This window comes from Sabethes cyaneus, chromosome 2 (genome assembly GCF_943734655.1).
Source record: "Sabethes cyaneus chromosome 2, idSabCyanKW18_F2, whole genome shotgun sequence".
Classification (NCBI taxonomy): domain Eukaryota; kingdom Metazoa; phylum Arthropoda; class Insecta; order Diptera; family Culicidae; genus Sabethes; species Sabethes cyaneus.
Window position 1 is genome coordinate 203008315 of NC_071354.1, and position 15804 is coordinate 203024118.

General features: G+C 41.1%; 2 protein-coding genes across 2 annotated transcripts; one reads left to right on the forward strand and one right to left on the reverse strand.

Moving 5' to 3' along the window:
• Nucleotides 1-8615: 8615 nt before the first annotated feature.
• Nucleotides 8616-10683, reverse strand: LOC128738587 (partner of Y14 and mago-like). Its single transcript, XM_053833836.1, has 3 exons — nucleotides 10372-10683; nucleotides 9885-10312; nucleotides 8616-9830 (listed from the first exon to the last, which is right to left on the reverse strand). The coding sequence occupies exons 1-3, from the start codon at nucleotides 10397-10399 to the stop codon at nucleotides 9558-9560; spliced, it is 729 nt and encodes a 242-aa protein (XP_053689811.1). The 5' UTR covers nucleotides 10400-10683; the 3' UTR covers nucleotides 8616-9557.
• A 1246-nt stretch (nucleotides 10684-11929) lies between these two features.
• On the forward strand, nucleotides 11930-13882 carry LOC128738586 (tumor susceptibility gene 101 protein). The gene is made up of 6 exons (XM_053833835.1): nucleotides 11930-12101; nucleotides 12176-12260; nucleotides 12341-12685; nucleotides 12747-12934; nucleotides 13000-13343; nucleotides 13401-13882. The coding sequence occupies exons 1-6, from the start codon at nucleotides 12063-12065 to the stop codon at nucleotides 13585-13587; spliced, it is 1188 nt and encodes a 395-aa protein (XP_053689810.1). The 5' UTR covers nucleotides 11930-12062; the 3' UTR covers nucleotides 13588-13882.
• The last annotated feature ends 1922 nt before the right edge of the window (nucleotides 13883-15804 follow it).

The window sequence follows — 15804 nt, forward strand, 5'->3', positions numbered from 1 at the left end:
GCCGTTCGCTTCCGACTTACAAAAGTTCGGTGGGGATGCCGTCCTTTCCAGCTGCTTTGCCGTTTTTAGCTCATTCGCTGCTTTTCTAACCTCGTTCAAAGTTGGTGGATCCACAGCTTGTCCATCATCCTCAATCGTTATCCTGTTTCTGTTGACCGCTCCACCATGCAACAATGCATCGAATTGTAGTTTCCAACGCCTAATCACCTCCGATCTTTCGGTAATCAGGTTCCTCTCCTTGTCGTTGCACATAACAGGAGGTGGCAGTTCCTGATTCTGTTGGTCGTATTAAAGAAGCTTCTCGTATCGTGCCTCTCGAAGCAATTCTCCGCCTCCGCAAGAACGCGATCCTAGTGCTGGCGTTTCTTACGACGATGAAATCTCTTTTCGGCATCTATAGTATCTCGGTATCTCTCTCTGCTCTGGCGTGTCACAGTTGCAGCCAATATGAAACTTCTGGCTCGATTCTTCTCATCAGTCACTCACTGCCACTCTGCGTCAAGCCATTCACTGGAAGTGGCTGCAGCAGTAGTACCCAACACTTCTCGCGCTGTAGTACTCATCGCGTCGTGGATGTGCCTTCAACGTTCGTTCAGGTTCTCTACGAGTTGTTTACCGATTCGCTCATCAGTCTTCCGAGAGTACTCTACAGCAACTCCTTCCGCTGATAATCGCTCAGCATCATCTCAACCGCTGATAATGTTCAGTCGTATCTTCCTCGTTGGTTTCGATTTGAATACGTTGGACAACCGGGCGCGGATCTTACTTACTACGAGTTAGTGGTCCAAGTCGACGTTTGGTTTCGCAAGGATCGCACCATCTACGACATCAGAAAAGTGCCGGCCATCAACCAAAACGTGGTCGATCTGAGAGCAGGTCCCTCTATTAGGGCGTTTTCGAATGTTCCATCGTGCAAAATGGGTACTACAGATAACCATTCCTTTGGTTGCGGCAAAGTTGATTAGCCTCTGGCCATTGTCGTTTATGGTAAGATGGAGGCTTTCTCTACCAATAACAGGACGAAAGAACTCTTCACGTCCTACCTGTGCATTTGTATCCCCGATGACTATCTTTATGTTATGTCTTGTGCACTCTCCATTTGTCCTGTCGAGAAGATCATAGAACCACTCTTTTACGTCATCAGGTTTGTCGTTCGTCGGAGCGTGCACATTCATCAGACTGTAATTATTTTCCCTTAATTTCCCCTTAATCCTCAACACGCATAGACGGTCGTTGATGGCCCTCCACCTAATAACACGCTTCATTTGTTTTTTAGTTTTCTGTAGTAGATGTGATACTTGAATGTCGTGCCCGCAATAAGGTCTACTGCGCGGAATGCGCGTTCTTCTGTCTTCGCCCATCGCACTTCCTGGATGGCTGCAACCTCGACCTTCATCTTCTGCAGCACTCTTGCCAGGATAACCGCGCGTGCTGGTTCAAGTAGAGTAGAGTAGAGTAGAGTAGAGTAGAGTAGAGTAGAGTAGAGTAGAGTAGAGTAGAGTAGAGTAGAGTAGAGTAGAGTAGAGTAGAGTAGAGTAGAGTAGAGTAGAGTAGAGTAGAGTAGAGTAGAGTAGAGTAGAGTAGAGTAGAGTAGAGTAGAGTAGAGTAGAGTAGAGTAGAGTAGAGTAGAGTAGAGTAGAGTAGAGTAGAGTAGAGTAGAGTAGAGTAGAGTAGAGTAGAGTAGAGTAGAGTAGAGTAGAGTAGAGTAGAGTAGAGTAGAGTAGAGTAGAGTAGAGTAGAGTAGAGTAGAGTAGAGTAGAGTAGAGTAGAGTAGAGTAGAGTAGAGTAGAGTAGAGTAGAGTAGAGTAGAGTAGAGTAGAGTAGAGTAGAGTAGAGTAGAGTAGAGTAGAGTAGAGTAGAGTAGAGTAGAGTAGAGTAGAGTAGAGTAGAGTAGAATAGAATAGAGTAGAGTAGAGTAGAGTAGAGTACCAAGTTTCCAATAATCGTTGTCCTTTTTCTTTTGCCTGGGTCCATACCGATTAGTGCGTTGTAATTCCTTTCCGGAATTTCTCCGCATGAGTTTTTTTTGAGTAAACCGCCTTCCTGGGATTGCGATGCCTAGTCTCGTGGACAGGGCCGCCGTCTTGGGATTAGCTGGCGAGATATAAGCGCTGTTGTATGCCGCCCCTAACCTGGGATACAGTCGCATACCTGGTACGGAAACGGTGATTCACCGTGCAGTGAGATTACCACCCTGAGCCGCCCCTAACTTGGAGACAGATGCTCACGGCTGGCAAGGTTGTTCCTTTTGCCAACACTCAGCAGTAAGTATGAGTGCCTCCTTCCCTGTCGGTATTTGACCTTAGTTTCCACCGGGTTGGTTACCCGAGCTCCACTAAGGTTGCTTGTATTCCAGCTGGTACCACGAGGAGGTAGGGATAGGAGTTGTTGGATAAGAGGCTAATGACCACTGCGGAGTCTATTTTATCCTGCAGTTATACGTGGAATTTGAATAATTTTCAATTTTTCTAGAGATGGCAGAAGAGAAAATAACATCGTACAGATGCAAACTGCAAGTACTGAAAGTCACGCCATATTGGAAGTAACAACCACGAATTCATCATTTCTTCTTCAAGTTCAAACCATAAACAAAGCTGAAAGTTGCTATTTATTTACTTATATGATGCACTAACTGTGCATATGAACTAAATTATATAAAATGATTTCATGTTAATGAAATGCACACAAGTTTGCACACAAATTTTTCCTATTACTTAACCAAAGTAATTTCACATTTAGAGTGGGAAAAATTTGTGTGAAAACTATAGTTTAGTCTCCCTCTTTCCGATCAGCTAAGTGAAACTTACAGGAGATTGTAATTACAGAAAAACGTCTTCAATACGAAATAATTGTTTTTACTGCGAAAAATAGTAGTAAGATTTGTCTTAAGATACATATTGTATTCTATTAGGCATATCAATCTTTTCGATGAAATATCCATGCGACGATGTCGCATCATCGAGGTAAGGAACCATAGCTTTAATAACTCTCACTTGAATTAATCACTAGTAGACTATGCATATGTTACAATTCTATACGTTTACTAACTGCAGCTTTTCTCCTCAAAAAGGCAAATGTTTTCTACAGCTGTACACTTGCAAAAGCTTATAAGATGACTAAACCTAGTGTACAACCATGTTGACATAATTGCTTGAGCGCCAGTTCTATCGACCTTTCAATATACGTAAATGCGCTTCCATTAACTTATCGTATGCCGAATATAATATTTCGATTTTTCTCTACTGCCTATATATTTCAGAGACTTATACTAATTCATCCATTCACGGGTATCAAGCCTCGCGCCGATCCCCTGATTGTCATCGATTGCTGACGAATACCAGACTCCACCAAGATTCAATAGAATCCCTAGAATCACTATCGTATTGTTGTTGTTGCTCACTCATCATTCGAGCTCTGGTTAATTGCAGGGTCAGTCTAAGTATCACAGCGACGATTATTACGGTTAGAATAAAACCGATTAGAAGAAGAAAATCCAAATCACTGATGTTAGACTCGATAACCTGCTTCACAACGACATCTTCGTTCATGGTTTAATTGCGTAGAAAGATTAACTGTAAACAAGTTCAATTATATTACTTCAAACGGTGGTATATCAATGACGGTACTCACGTGATACTCAGTGCATGCGTACTTGTAGTATGTTGTACTAGTTCTAGTATCTAACTTTTTTATATTTTTAACAATTGAAAGGCTCGTAACATTTAGCTAAAGCAGACTTAACATCAACGCACCAGAATGAATTCTATAACAGATCCGAAACGATGAAACCTGTTCGTTCGTATTGTTCAGGAAGAAAAAAAGTATTGCTGTGCAGCACCAATTATTATTTATAGATTAAATTAACGCCTTTATCTCGAAGCACAGGGGTTCACTTTGATCTGCTCTAGAGACATGTCTTTTTTTTGTTGATGGCGATGGCGAGTATAGGCTGACTGGCGCTTAACCGACGCAAAAAAAAACTGAACGGTACGACTCGATTATTGGGCTTCTCTCGTCGTACATCACAAGAGGCCACTTGTGCTGCTCGTCCTAATCTAGGTATAGTGTCTGATTCGGCTGTTGAAAATGATAAGTCGCGCACGTTCATACCCGTGGGGGTGTAGGTGAGTGTGAATGTAGACTATTCTACAGAGTCAATTAATTCAATAATAAATATTTTGTTGGTTTTATAACTTTATTTAAAAATTTGTTCTTCCAAATTGCCAATAATGAACTAAGGTCTAGGATTAATTGAAATACCGTCAGTTTTTTTGTATAAACTGTATCTGTTTGGAAAAATAAACTCTTTTGCCTTCAAACATTCCATTTACCCCGGCGTCGTCAATGTCGCGCTGTGGATTGATTACGTAGGTTACTGTGTAGCAAATGATTGATTATGAACAAAGGATGCGGCGTGTATCGCTGCCAAGTGTCACTACGATAAGTTGGGTTACAAGTTTTGATAGGTTGTCTTTGTTGAAAGATTTTGTTTCTTTTAATTTTAAAAACATTCGCAGACTGAAACGTGCCACTAGTATTTGCGTTTGATTTTTCTTTCTATTCATTAAATGTTAGGGTAATAATAAAGTTTTGTTATTCATTAGATGAAAAATATCGTTAACAAACAGGACAGAAATTACACAATTAGTCTCTCTTAGGTTATCTCGACCGAATTTAGTGAGTGCCAAATTATTTTTCAACAAACCAGAAACTTAGGACAAAATTTCATTTCATTCCATTACAACTTTAGACGATTTTCACAGATACGCGTATTTCGGTTACTAATTGTACCTTTTTCAGTGTGGCAAGTTATATGGATTGAACTAACTTACTGGCTGAGTCTCAGGTTGTTGTCCAGTTTTTTGTGGTTAAAGGTTACGCAATATCGGCAAACCGTGGTGGAATACGAGAAAAGTTGGATGTGAATCCGGTTATAATTGGCTCTTAATTTATAGGCTGATTCAACTCGTGAACATCGTAGTTTGGTAAAAAGAAACGATCTATATACAAGCATACTGAGTACTGCTTCGATGATTTTCCCCTGTCTAGCATAAGTCACTCTTACAGTGAGCTTCAGTTTCCTGTTTGTTTGCTTACTGGCCCGAAAAGATTGAAATCCTTTTCGCAGACTAGTCCGTCTAACGGTGATTTGTCTGGCATTGAATGTCTTGGCGATAGCGTAATCCGACAGCTTTGAGTTTGTCCAAATAGTTTTCAACGGGTTTTAGTAGAGTTTATGATAAGCCTTATCCTCGCAGATTGCAGCTTAAGATGCGTGTACGCCTCTTCCAGAGCTTTACGGTTAACACCGATGATATCGATGTCATCTGCGAACCCTAAGCAAAAAGCAAAACCATGGGTATAAACGTCCTATTGTCTGTTGAGAACTTGACGCTTCTTTATTGACAGAGTTCGCAACCGGCTATTTAGAGTAAAAGACATTTACGGGGCTAGTTCAACGATCCTACTGACTAACCCTAAGAGCTTGTGAGATATCGTGATTATGGTATCGCTTCTCAGCACGCCTGTCCTTCGAATAGCACCTTCCAATGCAATGTTAAATAGCAAATTCGATTGCCCGCTACCTTGCTTTAAACCATCTAACATCACAAACGAGTCCGATGTCTTCCTAGCTATTCTGACGCTTGGTCAGTTTTGTTGGAAAATCATGTTCAACCATAATCCGTCACAGCTCATTTCGTTTAACTGAGTCGTACGCTCTCTTGAAGTTTATAGATTTGGTAAAGAATGGTGAGTCTGTTAGTTGAATACTCGAAATTTATCGGGGATTTGTCGCAAGGTGAACATTTGGTCCGTCGTGGAGCGTCTCTCTGGTAGGAGAATTAAGGAGAGTAATGTCTCGATAATTGCTGCATTCGAGTCAATGTCCAAGTATCATTCTAATAGCAAATTGGTTCTAATTATTTCCCATATTAATTACCGAGTCTGTCAGCTTTTATAATGGGTTTCCTCAAGTGGATTTTGTCTTATTTGATTCACAGTTGAAGAACACTTGAAGTAACACCCATATTGATAATACCCACCCTGAATTATCAATAAGTGTAATTCATATTATTCATAATTCATATTCTTTAAAACTTGACAATAGCTTTGAATTCGACTTTCTTCTGCAACCTTAATTATGCTGCCATAAAATTCACGTAAAGCCGTATATTCTTGAGAAAGTATCCATACGCTTAGGAAAGAACATTCTAGCCTATACAAAGAATTTGTCCAAATGGGCGCTTAAAACCTGGAGAAAATTAAAAAATTGTGGATATTTTAAATGAAAATTAAGCGGCAATCTGTCTAATATTTTGAACACATCATCACCCTTTGAAAATATTCTCGAGAACCATCTTCAGTGCGGACCTCGCTAGTTTTATAAGAGTTTTATGGTCGTTTTGTAAAATTGCAAGTTTATACGTACTTACTTTATTGGCGATGGGCCGATCGAATTATGGTTCTCCAGTATTGTCGGTCCTGGGTTGCCATTCTTAAGTCCTCTCCAACGTGCTAACCGTGCATCGTCCTCGACAGCGCACATCCATCGGGTGCGGGGTCTGCGTCTAAGTCTTGGGCCTCTTCCTAGTTTTCTGCCAAAAATAGTTTTGGCTACTCTTTGGTGGGGCATTCTGACCAGGTGCCCAGCCCACCGCAACCTACCAAATTGTACTACCTTCACTATATAAACATGTGAGATTTCGTGGCGATAGTTTCGTTCCTTTCCACGTTTGCTCTTCCTCTTCGTATTGCACCTTTCAAGGCAGTATTGAATACCCTCACGAAAACCAGCTTGGTACTCGCCGACGAAGGACTCCGCTAACGGTCTCAGTCTGTAGAACAGGATACGGGAGAGTACCTTATAGGCAAAATTGAGCAATGTAATTCCTCGACAGTTTTTACACTCGAGTCGATGCCCCTCCTTAAAAATTGGGCAAATGAGGCCATCTAACCACTCCTCCGGCATTTGTCTTCCCTCCCAGATTCTGACAATGATGCGGAGGATTGCTTCATACAGACGCTTGCTCCCCGTTTTTAGAAGTTCGGCCGGGATACCGTCCTTCTCAGCAGCCTTACTGTTTTTCAGCACACTGATTGCCTTCTTAACCTCCTCCTGTATTGGTGGCTCCACAGCTTGGTAATCGCTTACAATTCTTATATTGTCTCTGCTGATCTCCGCGTTTACCTCTCCATTCGGCAGTGTCTGCAAGTACTCCTTCCACCTGGCTGCTACTGCCGTTTTGTCAGTAAGCAGGTTACCAGCACTTTCATTGGACATCATAGGCATGGCAAAATTCATGCATCTCACCGTTTTGTAGAAACTCCGTGTGTCGTTGCTGGTGTATCGCTCCTCTGCGCCGGCGAGCACGTGCTCCTTGTACTCGTGGTTTTTTAGACGATGGGTTCTTTTTCCGCAGCTCTAGTCTCTCTGTACCTCTCTCTGTTTTGACGCGTTGCCGCAGTGAGCATGCGACTCCTGGCCTTACTCTTCTCATCTGTCACTCTCAAACCAGCTGTTACGCTGTCTTCCACGCGCCGTGCCTACCACCTCAATCGCAGTAGTTTCAATGGCACCAAGGAGGTTTCTCCACAGCCCACTTATATTGTCCCTTTCTTCCTGTTGTTCTGCGATTCGTTGATCAAGCTTTCTGGCGTATTTCGCTACTACGCCGTCTGCCGTCGACCGCTGGATGTTAAAACGTAGCGACCTCCGTTCGACACCCTTACGCGCATCTTACATACGACGAGAAAGTGATCAGAGCCGATATTTGGTCCCCGAAAAAACCGTACATCAATGGCATCCGAAAAATGTCGACCTTCAATCAAGACATGATCGATCTGAGAGCTAGAGTCTCCATTTGGATCTCTCCAGGTGTGTTTCTGAATATTCTGACGAGGAAAGTAGGTGCTTCAGAAGGCCATTTCTAGGGTCACGGCAAAATTTATGAGACTCAGACCATTATCATTGGGCGACAGATGAAGGCTAATGTCTTTCGATGACAGGACGGAAGAGTTCCCTCCCGATCTACGCATATGCATCTCCGATGATTGACTATAGCGACTGATCCATATTGTATTTCCTTCTTCGTTGTTCGTGGTTAATGAGAGTTTCCATATACTACCTTACCAGGGTCACGATACCTAACATCCCGCTGATGGGTCTGCTATCTTAGGTATAGTTTGCGGGATATTGCATTTCATAAACAGCCGCTCGCTGCGAGACAGACGCTGTGTGAGCCGCCCCTCACCTGGAGTACAGGCGCTCGAGTACGTACCTCCTAGCTTAGCTGCTCCAGTATAGTATGTACATGAAGCATTTCCCGGTAGGGGGTCATCATTTGACTTAGTTCTGTGAGAAGCCGCTAAGTTGGAGCTTGAGAGAGCCAGAGCTATGTTTGACGCTCCTTCCAAGTAACTCTCCTCATTTCGTTTGGAATCTATGAAAACTGCAAATATTTGTAATTTAAATATATGTTACATCAGACAGTCAAATCAATATTCTGAATAGAAACTCTTATCAGAATGGGTACGTTTAGTTGAATGAGAGGATCGAAGCGATTATTGAAACCAATCTCGACCATATTGATTTTAGATCATTTATTTTGACTGCCATCATTCACTTACGTTCACAATTAGGTATGCTTTTTTGTTTGTTTGCTGTCAACAATCATTTTAAACATTAATCGGTTTGTAGCCGTTTATTCTAGTGGTGTAGATTTTTGTTTTCAATTTATTTACTACTCATTCATTTACTCAACACACGGTCATTGTAGGTCAACGTGCTTTTCGCTTGTATAGAGTTTATAAATTGAGTTTGTTGGTACACAATTAGCCAACAGGTTTACTTAATGAGAAAGATGGAAGTTTTTTTCTGGAAACTACAGTGACTGGCAAATGGTTGGCTGAATCTGTTCTATAATGAACAAAATAAAAAATTGAATGGTTAACAAAATGAGTTTCGAGCTTGATGATTAGCTGTTTTATGGCGGGACTACTGTGCTAGAGTTTATCTGTGGTGTTGCAAGAACACCCTGTTTAAAATACGACGCTGCGCTAAATAGTGTTCCGAACTATATTCTGTACTTGTATATGCTGGCTAAACTTTGCTGCCTAGATAAATTGTTTCTTACATAAATTTATCAATAAAATTACATTTACAATTGATTAAAACATTGATAGTTTTTTTAATGCGGCAAAGATAAGACCATTTCCAGAAAGGCTACAGGTTATTCCTTAATCAGAGGAAAACTTTTGAACTATATAATCAGGAAACTAAACTGTCGAAACACTAATCTAATTGAAAGATTAGTTATACTTGAAGAAAAAGAAACAAATTGTAAAATTATTCCACATTAGAGTAAAATTACGCGCCCCTAATAGTTTCTCTAGCTGGGTTTCTTTTTGTATGCAGCGTATCTCTTTGTACAAGGCGAATGTCACTCTTTCCTCTTCGCATTGAAAGCGACGGAAACTTGAGTGGTAAATGTGGTGCTGGAGTTAAGAGCAGCGGCGGTGGCAGCGTAGACTGTCGCAGCAGTTGCTGCGGCTTGTCATCATTTAGGCATACTTCGTTCCAACTCTTCAATCTCCTTTAAGATTTCCGGTTTCCGCTTAGCCTTTTCAATCTGATCTTTGTCTGGACGCGGACAATCGTTCGATCGTAACCGCTCTTCAATTACTTCGATTTCGCGAATTTTCTTCCGTAATTTGCGCAATTTCTTGCTGAGATCAGGATGGCCATCGCTAAGTCCCGTTAGCTGTAAGTCACCCATAGCTTTTGTTACGTCAGTCAGGTGCTGTTGTTTAGATCTTCCTTGTTTTTGATTCTACAAATGATAAATTATTAATCAAGACTTACGAATGAACACAATAGTTCCTACCTGTAGAGTTTGAGGACGTGCACGGTTTTGATCCTCCTTCTGCTTCTGCTCCAGAAGGACATCAGGTAATTCGACCGTTTTCTTCTTCGGTTTAGAATTCGCTGGTCGCGATCTTTGATGTTGCTGCTGCTGTTGATACGTTTTATCATCCTGTGCCAATATCAACAAGCCAGGGATGGAATTTTGAGTGTTCCGACGAGAAAATTCAGCTTCTCGCTGTTGCTTGACACGTTCTGCTTTCTCACGTTTCTCCTTCGCCTTGTGAGCCATCTCCGGTGGTAATCCGGGGGGTAGAACCGGTTTCTGAGCAAAGAGTTTACCTTTGCTTTCGTACAAAGGTACTTCTTCCTGTGGAACATATCCATCACGTATGCGTCTTGGCTTGCGCCAGGTACCATCAGGGCGCTGTGAAGCCGGAATAAACTTCCCTAAACATCGAAATATAAACTGTTTAAAAAGAGCAAGACACACGGAGTACTAAATTAACCTTGGCTGTCGGTTGCGTAGGTGGTCATTTTATTTTTTAAAGAAACCTTATCCGGATATTTTAGCACACACAAATGACAGCAACCAGATATCGGTGAAAACACCACACACAGAGATGTCTTTTACTTCATAAATTCAAAGCGCCAACCTCTTCGAAATTGTCTTCGATTTACTTTAATCTCGAATAATAACAGCACGAATCGATAATTAATAGAAACTCTGTCCGTAAAATGATTACTAGTGCCCTGAGGAAAGTGATTTTCCAAAGAAAATGCAACTTTTCCTACTGGCAATCTCTTCTTTTTGCTGGTCCGAAAATCCGCGGCCGAGCAAACGCCAGCAGCAGGAAAAACGGGAAAAACATAAAAGAAGAGTAGAGAGCCGAACGGTTGACGGTTGACTACTGACAGTTAGGAGCAGGGTTGCCAAATAGGTTCCTGTCCCGGTTAAAGCCAGCGGGATGGTACGATCAGGGGGCTGATATGACGTCACATTTTCGTTGCTCACATGAAAAAGGCGTCAAACGCAAAGCGATTTCACACAACGAATTTAACTAACCATTTTCATAGTTTCATGTATTTCGCATCAATTGCCTGCCTGTCATTGGTTATGTGATGCTAAAACCTTGGCTAAAATCAAACTAAAACTAACAATATTTAACAATTTACACATCCGACTCGGTTGTCAGCTTGAGCCCATCTATGAAGCTGTCAGCTTGGGCCCGCTCTATGTTGGCTACGTTTTTTTGTACAGGTTGGTATTGGAAGTGTCATTCCCGTGGGTACGATGGGCACGATGTGTTTTCCGGACGAACAAATGCGTAAACCCGAATTTTATATCTGTTTCGTTCAAAACTCATCAAACAAAAAACATTAAAATTTAAAAACTTCGTCAAAAAATTTATTATTTTGATGAAATTTGTTGCACGGGTAACTGATAGGCTGATCGTTACAATTGCTAATAAATTACAAAATATAAATTAAATTGGGTGCTACAATTTGAAATAAAAATAATATTTTTTCAGACAGAACGTTAAAGCTCCACGTTGTGACTATTGTGCCGTCTGTAGAGTAACCAACGTATTTTGGACCCCATCAGCAGCTGTACATAATTTGGACATTTATAGCAAAATCAAATGGAAGTGTCCAAATTAAGTACAGTTGTTGATGGGGTAACACCTATCCAACTTTTTACGAGCCATAATGGCGGACGTGTTCGTAATATTTAGACAACATTTTTGACAATTCCCTAATACATCGCAAGTTTTGTTTCCGCGCGTTCACGGTAAAACTAAAGGAATGTGCGGAAAGAAAACGTGCGATGTATCAGAGAAATGTCAAAAGTGCTGTACAAATATTACGAACACGTCCGCCATTATGGCTCGTAAAAAGCTGGATAAAATTTATGAATGAAAGTGATGGTGCTGCATTTTAGCGTGTAAATACATCGAATATCTTGTAGATGCGAGATGCCAACACTGTTTCAAATGTCAGTGTCAGAGCTGGATTTATTAATTTTTGGTCTTTGTGTGTGAGAAGAGTTTGGACAGCTATCGTTAATGCCCGAAAATCACTAATTTTTCATCAGTTTTTATCAAAATATTAATTGCGTTTGATACGCATGAATATATTATTATTATTTTTTACTTAAAACATTTAAAAAATTTTTTGAAAGAGTTAAATCTGATAGAAAATGTCAAAAATGGAAGATATCGGTCGAATGTTGACAAATGTAAGTAGAGATTCTAATCAGAATGAATTAAGCCTATCGAACAACTTGTCCATCATCTTTGTGTTATTACGTAGTACACGGACCCAGTTGCCACTAAGAAGGACGTTATTGATTGTCTAAAGCAGTACAAGGCTTTAGCTTATCGCAGTGATGAATATGGTGAGTCAACATTTATGTTAATTTTTACTTCTCACCCAATCAAATGTATTATACATTTATCTAATAATTACGGTTAACAGTATTCAACGATGGAACAGCGAAACAACTACTCAACCTGCAGGGAACGATTCCGGTGCGATATAAGGGCAATACCTATCACATCCCGGTTTGTATCTGGTTGCTGGACACTCACCCTCGTTATGCTCCAATTTGCTACGTCAAACCCACCTCAGATATGCACATTAAAGTGTCGATGTATGTTGATCACAATGGAAAAATTTATCTGCCTTATCTGCACGACTGGAACGCTTCGCACTCAGACCTACTGGGATTGATTCAAGTTATGATTGTTACTTTTGGCGAATTTCCACCCGTCTACTCTAAGCCAAAACAAACCAAGGAGCAACCGACACCTTATCCTACGCGTGAGTATTTTTTAGAGCTAAAATTACGTATCTTCATTCTGGTCATTTCTTTCGATTCTAGAGTCATTCATGCCACAACCACCAACGAGCAATCAAAACCAATTCTGTCCATACCCGGCGCAATCGCAATTTCCGCCGTATCCTGTTGGCGGAGCCGGAGGATACGGTGGTTACAATCAAGCTGGTGGCAGCTATCAACCATACATGCCGCCTGCGATGCCGACAGTTGGTGGTTACAATGCCGGTTATGTACGTAGCTCCAAATTTACAATTTCCTTTTTTTATTTACCACAACCAAACTATCCTCTTTTCAGAACCCAACGCCTCAAGGTACGGGGACTATTACAGAGGAACATATAAAAGCATCACTCGTTAGTGCGGTAGAAGATAAACTGAAACGTCGCATACAGGAGAAGGTTAACCAGTGTCAGGCTGAGATTCAAACACTAAAACGCACCCAGCAAGAATTGAACGAGGGCCAGTCAAAAATCAACGACATCGTTGGAAGACTGGAGCGAGACGAACAGGAACTAACCAAAAGTATTGCTGTGCTCAAAGATAAAGAGGAAGAACTTGAGAGAGCTCTGGAGAGTTTGGAAAAGGTTGACGGTATTGACGTAGACGAAGCCGTGACTACAACCGCTCCACTTTATAAACAGTGAGTACTTCAATTATCGTGGCAAATCGCTTCAGTAATGGGATGATGTCATTTCAGATTGTTGAACGCATACGCCGAGGAAGCTGCCATCGAAGACGCAATCTACTTTATGGGCGAAGCCTTACGCAGCGGGGTGATCGATCTGGAAGTTTTCCTGAAAAATGTACGGCAATTGTCGCGGAAGCAGTTCATGCTGAGAGCATTGATGCAAAAGTGCCGACAGAAGGCCGGTCTCTCCGTCTAATGTTCGAATGGTGCCTGTCAGAGAGAAATTGCGAAGCGCTTGATGTTTTACGATTTAGCTAGGTGAAAGTAAGGGTTGTATATAAACAGAATGATGCAATTAGAAGTGAGATTTTGAAAGCCAGAACAATTATTAGTATTTTTCGTTTATTCACCAGCCGACATCTAAAAATGTAATTGCATGAGAATTATAATCGTTCACTATTGATGCTTACTATTTTTAATATTGCAAATTAATTATACGTTATCGTCTCATAGAATCGAACTATCTCATCAGTGAAATATAGCAGAGTTGACACCGGAAGCGTTGGCATGTTGCGCACTTTGTCCGATTTTACGAATCCCAATTTAATAATTTTTAAGATTTATTCATTTTCTTTAAACGAAGAAATTATGAAGAAATAGAACATAAGAATAGCAGAAGTAGAATCGATATTACCTCAAGATGCGCATAAAATCGAAATCGACGATAGACCATGGAATGTGGAAAGGAACGAAAGCATGCAGTAGCGCAAATGGAGTACCTACCAAGCTGGTTTGCATGATAGACACTTCACGACGGATCGCATGGTTACCTTGCGTCAATTCAAGGAAAGTGCCGGGAGTACAACTTGCATACTCATCATCTGTTTGTGGACTTTAAGGCGGCGTACGATTTAGTTAAAGGAAATGAGCTGTACCAGGTGACGCTAGAATATGGTTTTTTGGCAAAACTAGTTACACTGATTCGTGCGACGCTGAGTGCGTCAAAATCATGCGTCAGAATAGCGAGTGAGACTCAGTTGCTTTCGTGTCACTGGATCGACTGAAGCAAGGGGATGCACTCTTTAACTTGCTCTTCAACATTGCCTGGGAAGGTCTAATACAAGGGCGAACATGTAGAGGAACGGGATTATCATCACGAAATCTCACGCGCTGTTTGGTTTTACGGATGTCCTTTTAAATGGGAAGTAGCGTGATTCTTTGTTACCATTAACACAGCTAAAACGAAGCACATGCTTGCTGGCAGGGAACGTGGGACGTGGGAGTCAATATGGTATTGGTGCCGAAATAAAGTAGTGGAGGAATTCGTATACCTTCGTACGCTCTCGACGATGTAGACCGCGTAATAAAAACACGAGTTGCAGCCCGAATCGGACTTTCTACGGATCACGTAGCCAGCTGTAGTCCCGTAGTTTCGCACAAAACTGGTTTTCTACCGAGCACATCTTCCCGGTGGCCCTTTACGGTAAAGAATCATAAACGCGAAAGGAAGCTGATCGTGCTTGGAGCTTTTGAGCGTAAAATTCTGCGATCTATACTTGGTGGTAAATAAAAAATCAGAGGGGTTGTGTACAAGACACGACCGCATATATAGGTGACGCAGGACTACGTAAGTCTCTTTATAATGATAGTAGCATGTATTCATGCTTGTAATCATTCGATTCTTCATGTATACATGCTATATGCAACATATATACATGCTACATGCGTTGTATGTAACATTTATCAAAGTAGTAACATTGCATACGTTCAATTCTCACAAGACTGTGCATTTGAAAACAATTTAACAAAATCAAGAACACAAACTATTGTTTTCCCGCTACCTTACTGAAATTAAAGATTGTTTTTATTACCCATGGTTCCCACGTTGAAGGGATTTTACCAATTCAATCCTATTTTATCAACAGCACATCTTTTCACTGCACTTCTAATGAAACGGCAAGCATGCCTATTCACAGAGTCGTATTATAACCGAACTCTACAGCTGTAGCACATTTTTCTAACACAGATATCAAATTCGCCGAGGTATAATCGTCTCGCAGTAAAGAATTTGCGTTCTGTTGGGACAACGAACCTGTGTCATTTTTTCTGGCACACTTCCCTAACACAGACATCAAATTGGACTAGGTTGACTCGCGTTCGTAAGAAATCTGTTTGCACGAGGGGGCTTTGTCACTCTTTCTGGCGTACTTCCCAAGCAAGGATATCAAAATGGTCTAGATTTAACCGCGGTGTTAAGAAATCTTGTTGAAATGAGGAAACTTGGTCACTTGTTTTGGCTTACTTCCCAAGCACAGATATCAAATTGGTATAGGTTTAGATCATCACAAAGAATCTTCCAACCAATCACGAAGCAAGAATTTTGGTAAAGCATAGGTTCATTATTTTCAATTTTTCAATAGTTCAACATCAAGAATCCATACTTTTCTTCATTTGGGTCAATTCTTAGAAGATT

Coding starts and splice junctions, on each gene's coding strand:
- LOC128738587 (XM_053833836.1), bottom strand. CDS start 10,399: ATGACCACCTACGCAACCGACAGCCAAG. Junction 10,313..10,371: donor CTACGCAACCGACAGCCAAG/GTTAATTTAGTA, acceptor TTCGATGTTTAG/GGAAGTTTATTCCGGCTTCA. Junction 9,831..9,884: donor CACGTCCTCAAACTCTACAG/GTAGGAACTATT, acceptor TATCATTTGTAG/AATCAAAAACAAGGAAGATC.
- LOC128738586 (XM_053833835.1), top strand. CDS start 12,063: ATGTCAAAAATGGAAGATATCGGTCGAATGTTGACAAAT. Junction 12,102..12,175: donor TCGGTCGAATGTTGACAAAT/GTAAGTAGAGAT, acceptor GTTATTACGTAG/TACACGGACCCAGTTGCCAC. Junction 12,686..12,746: donor ACCGACACCTTATCCTACGC/GTGAGTATTTTT, acceptor TTTCGATTCTAG/AGTCATTCATGCCACAACCA.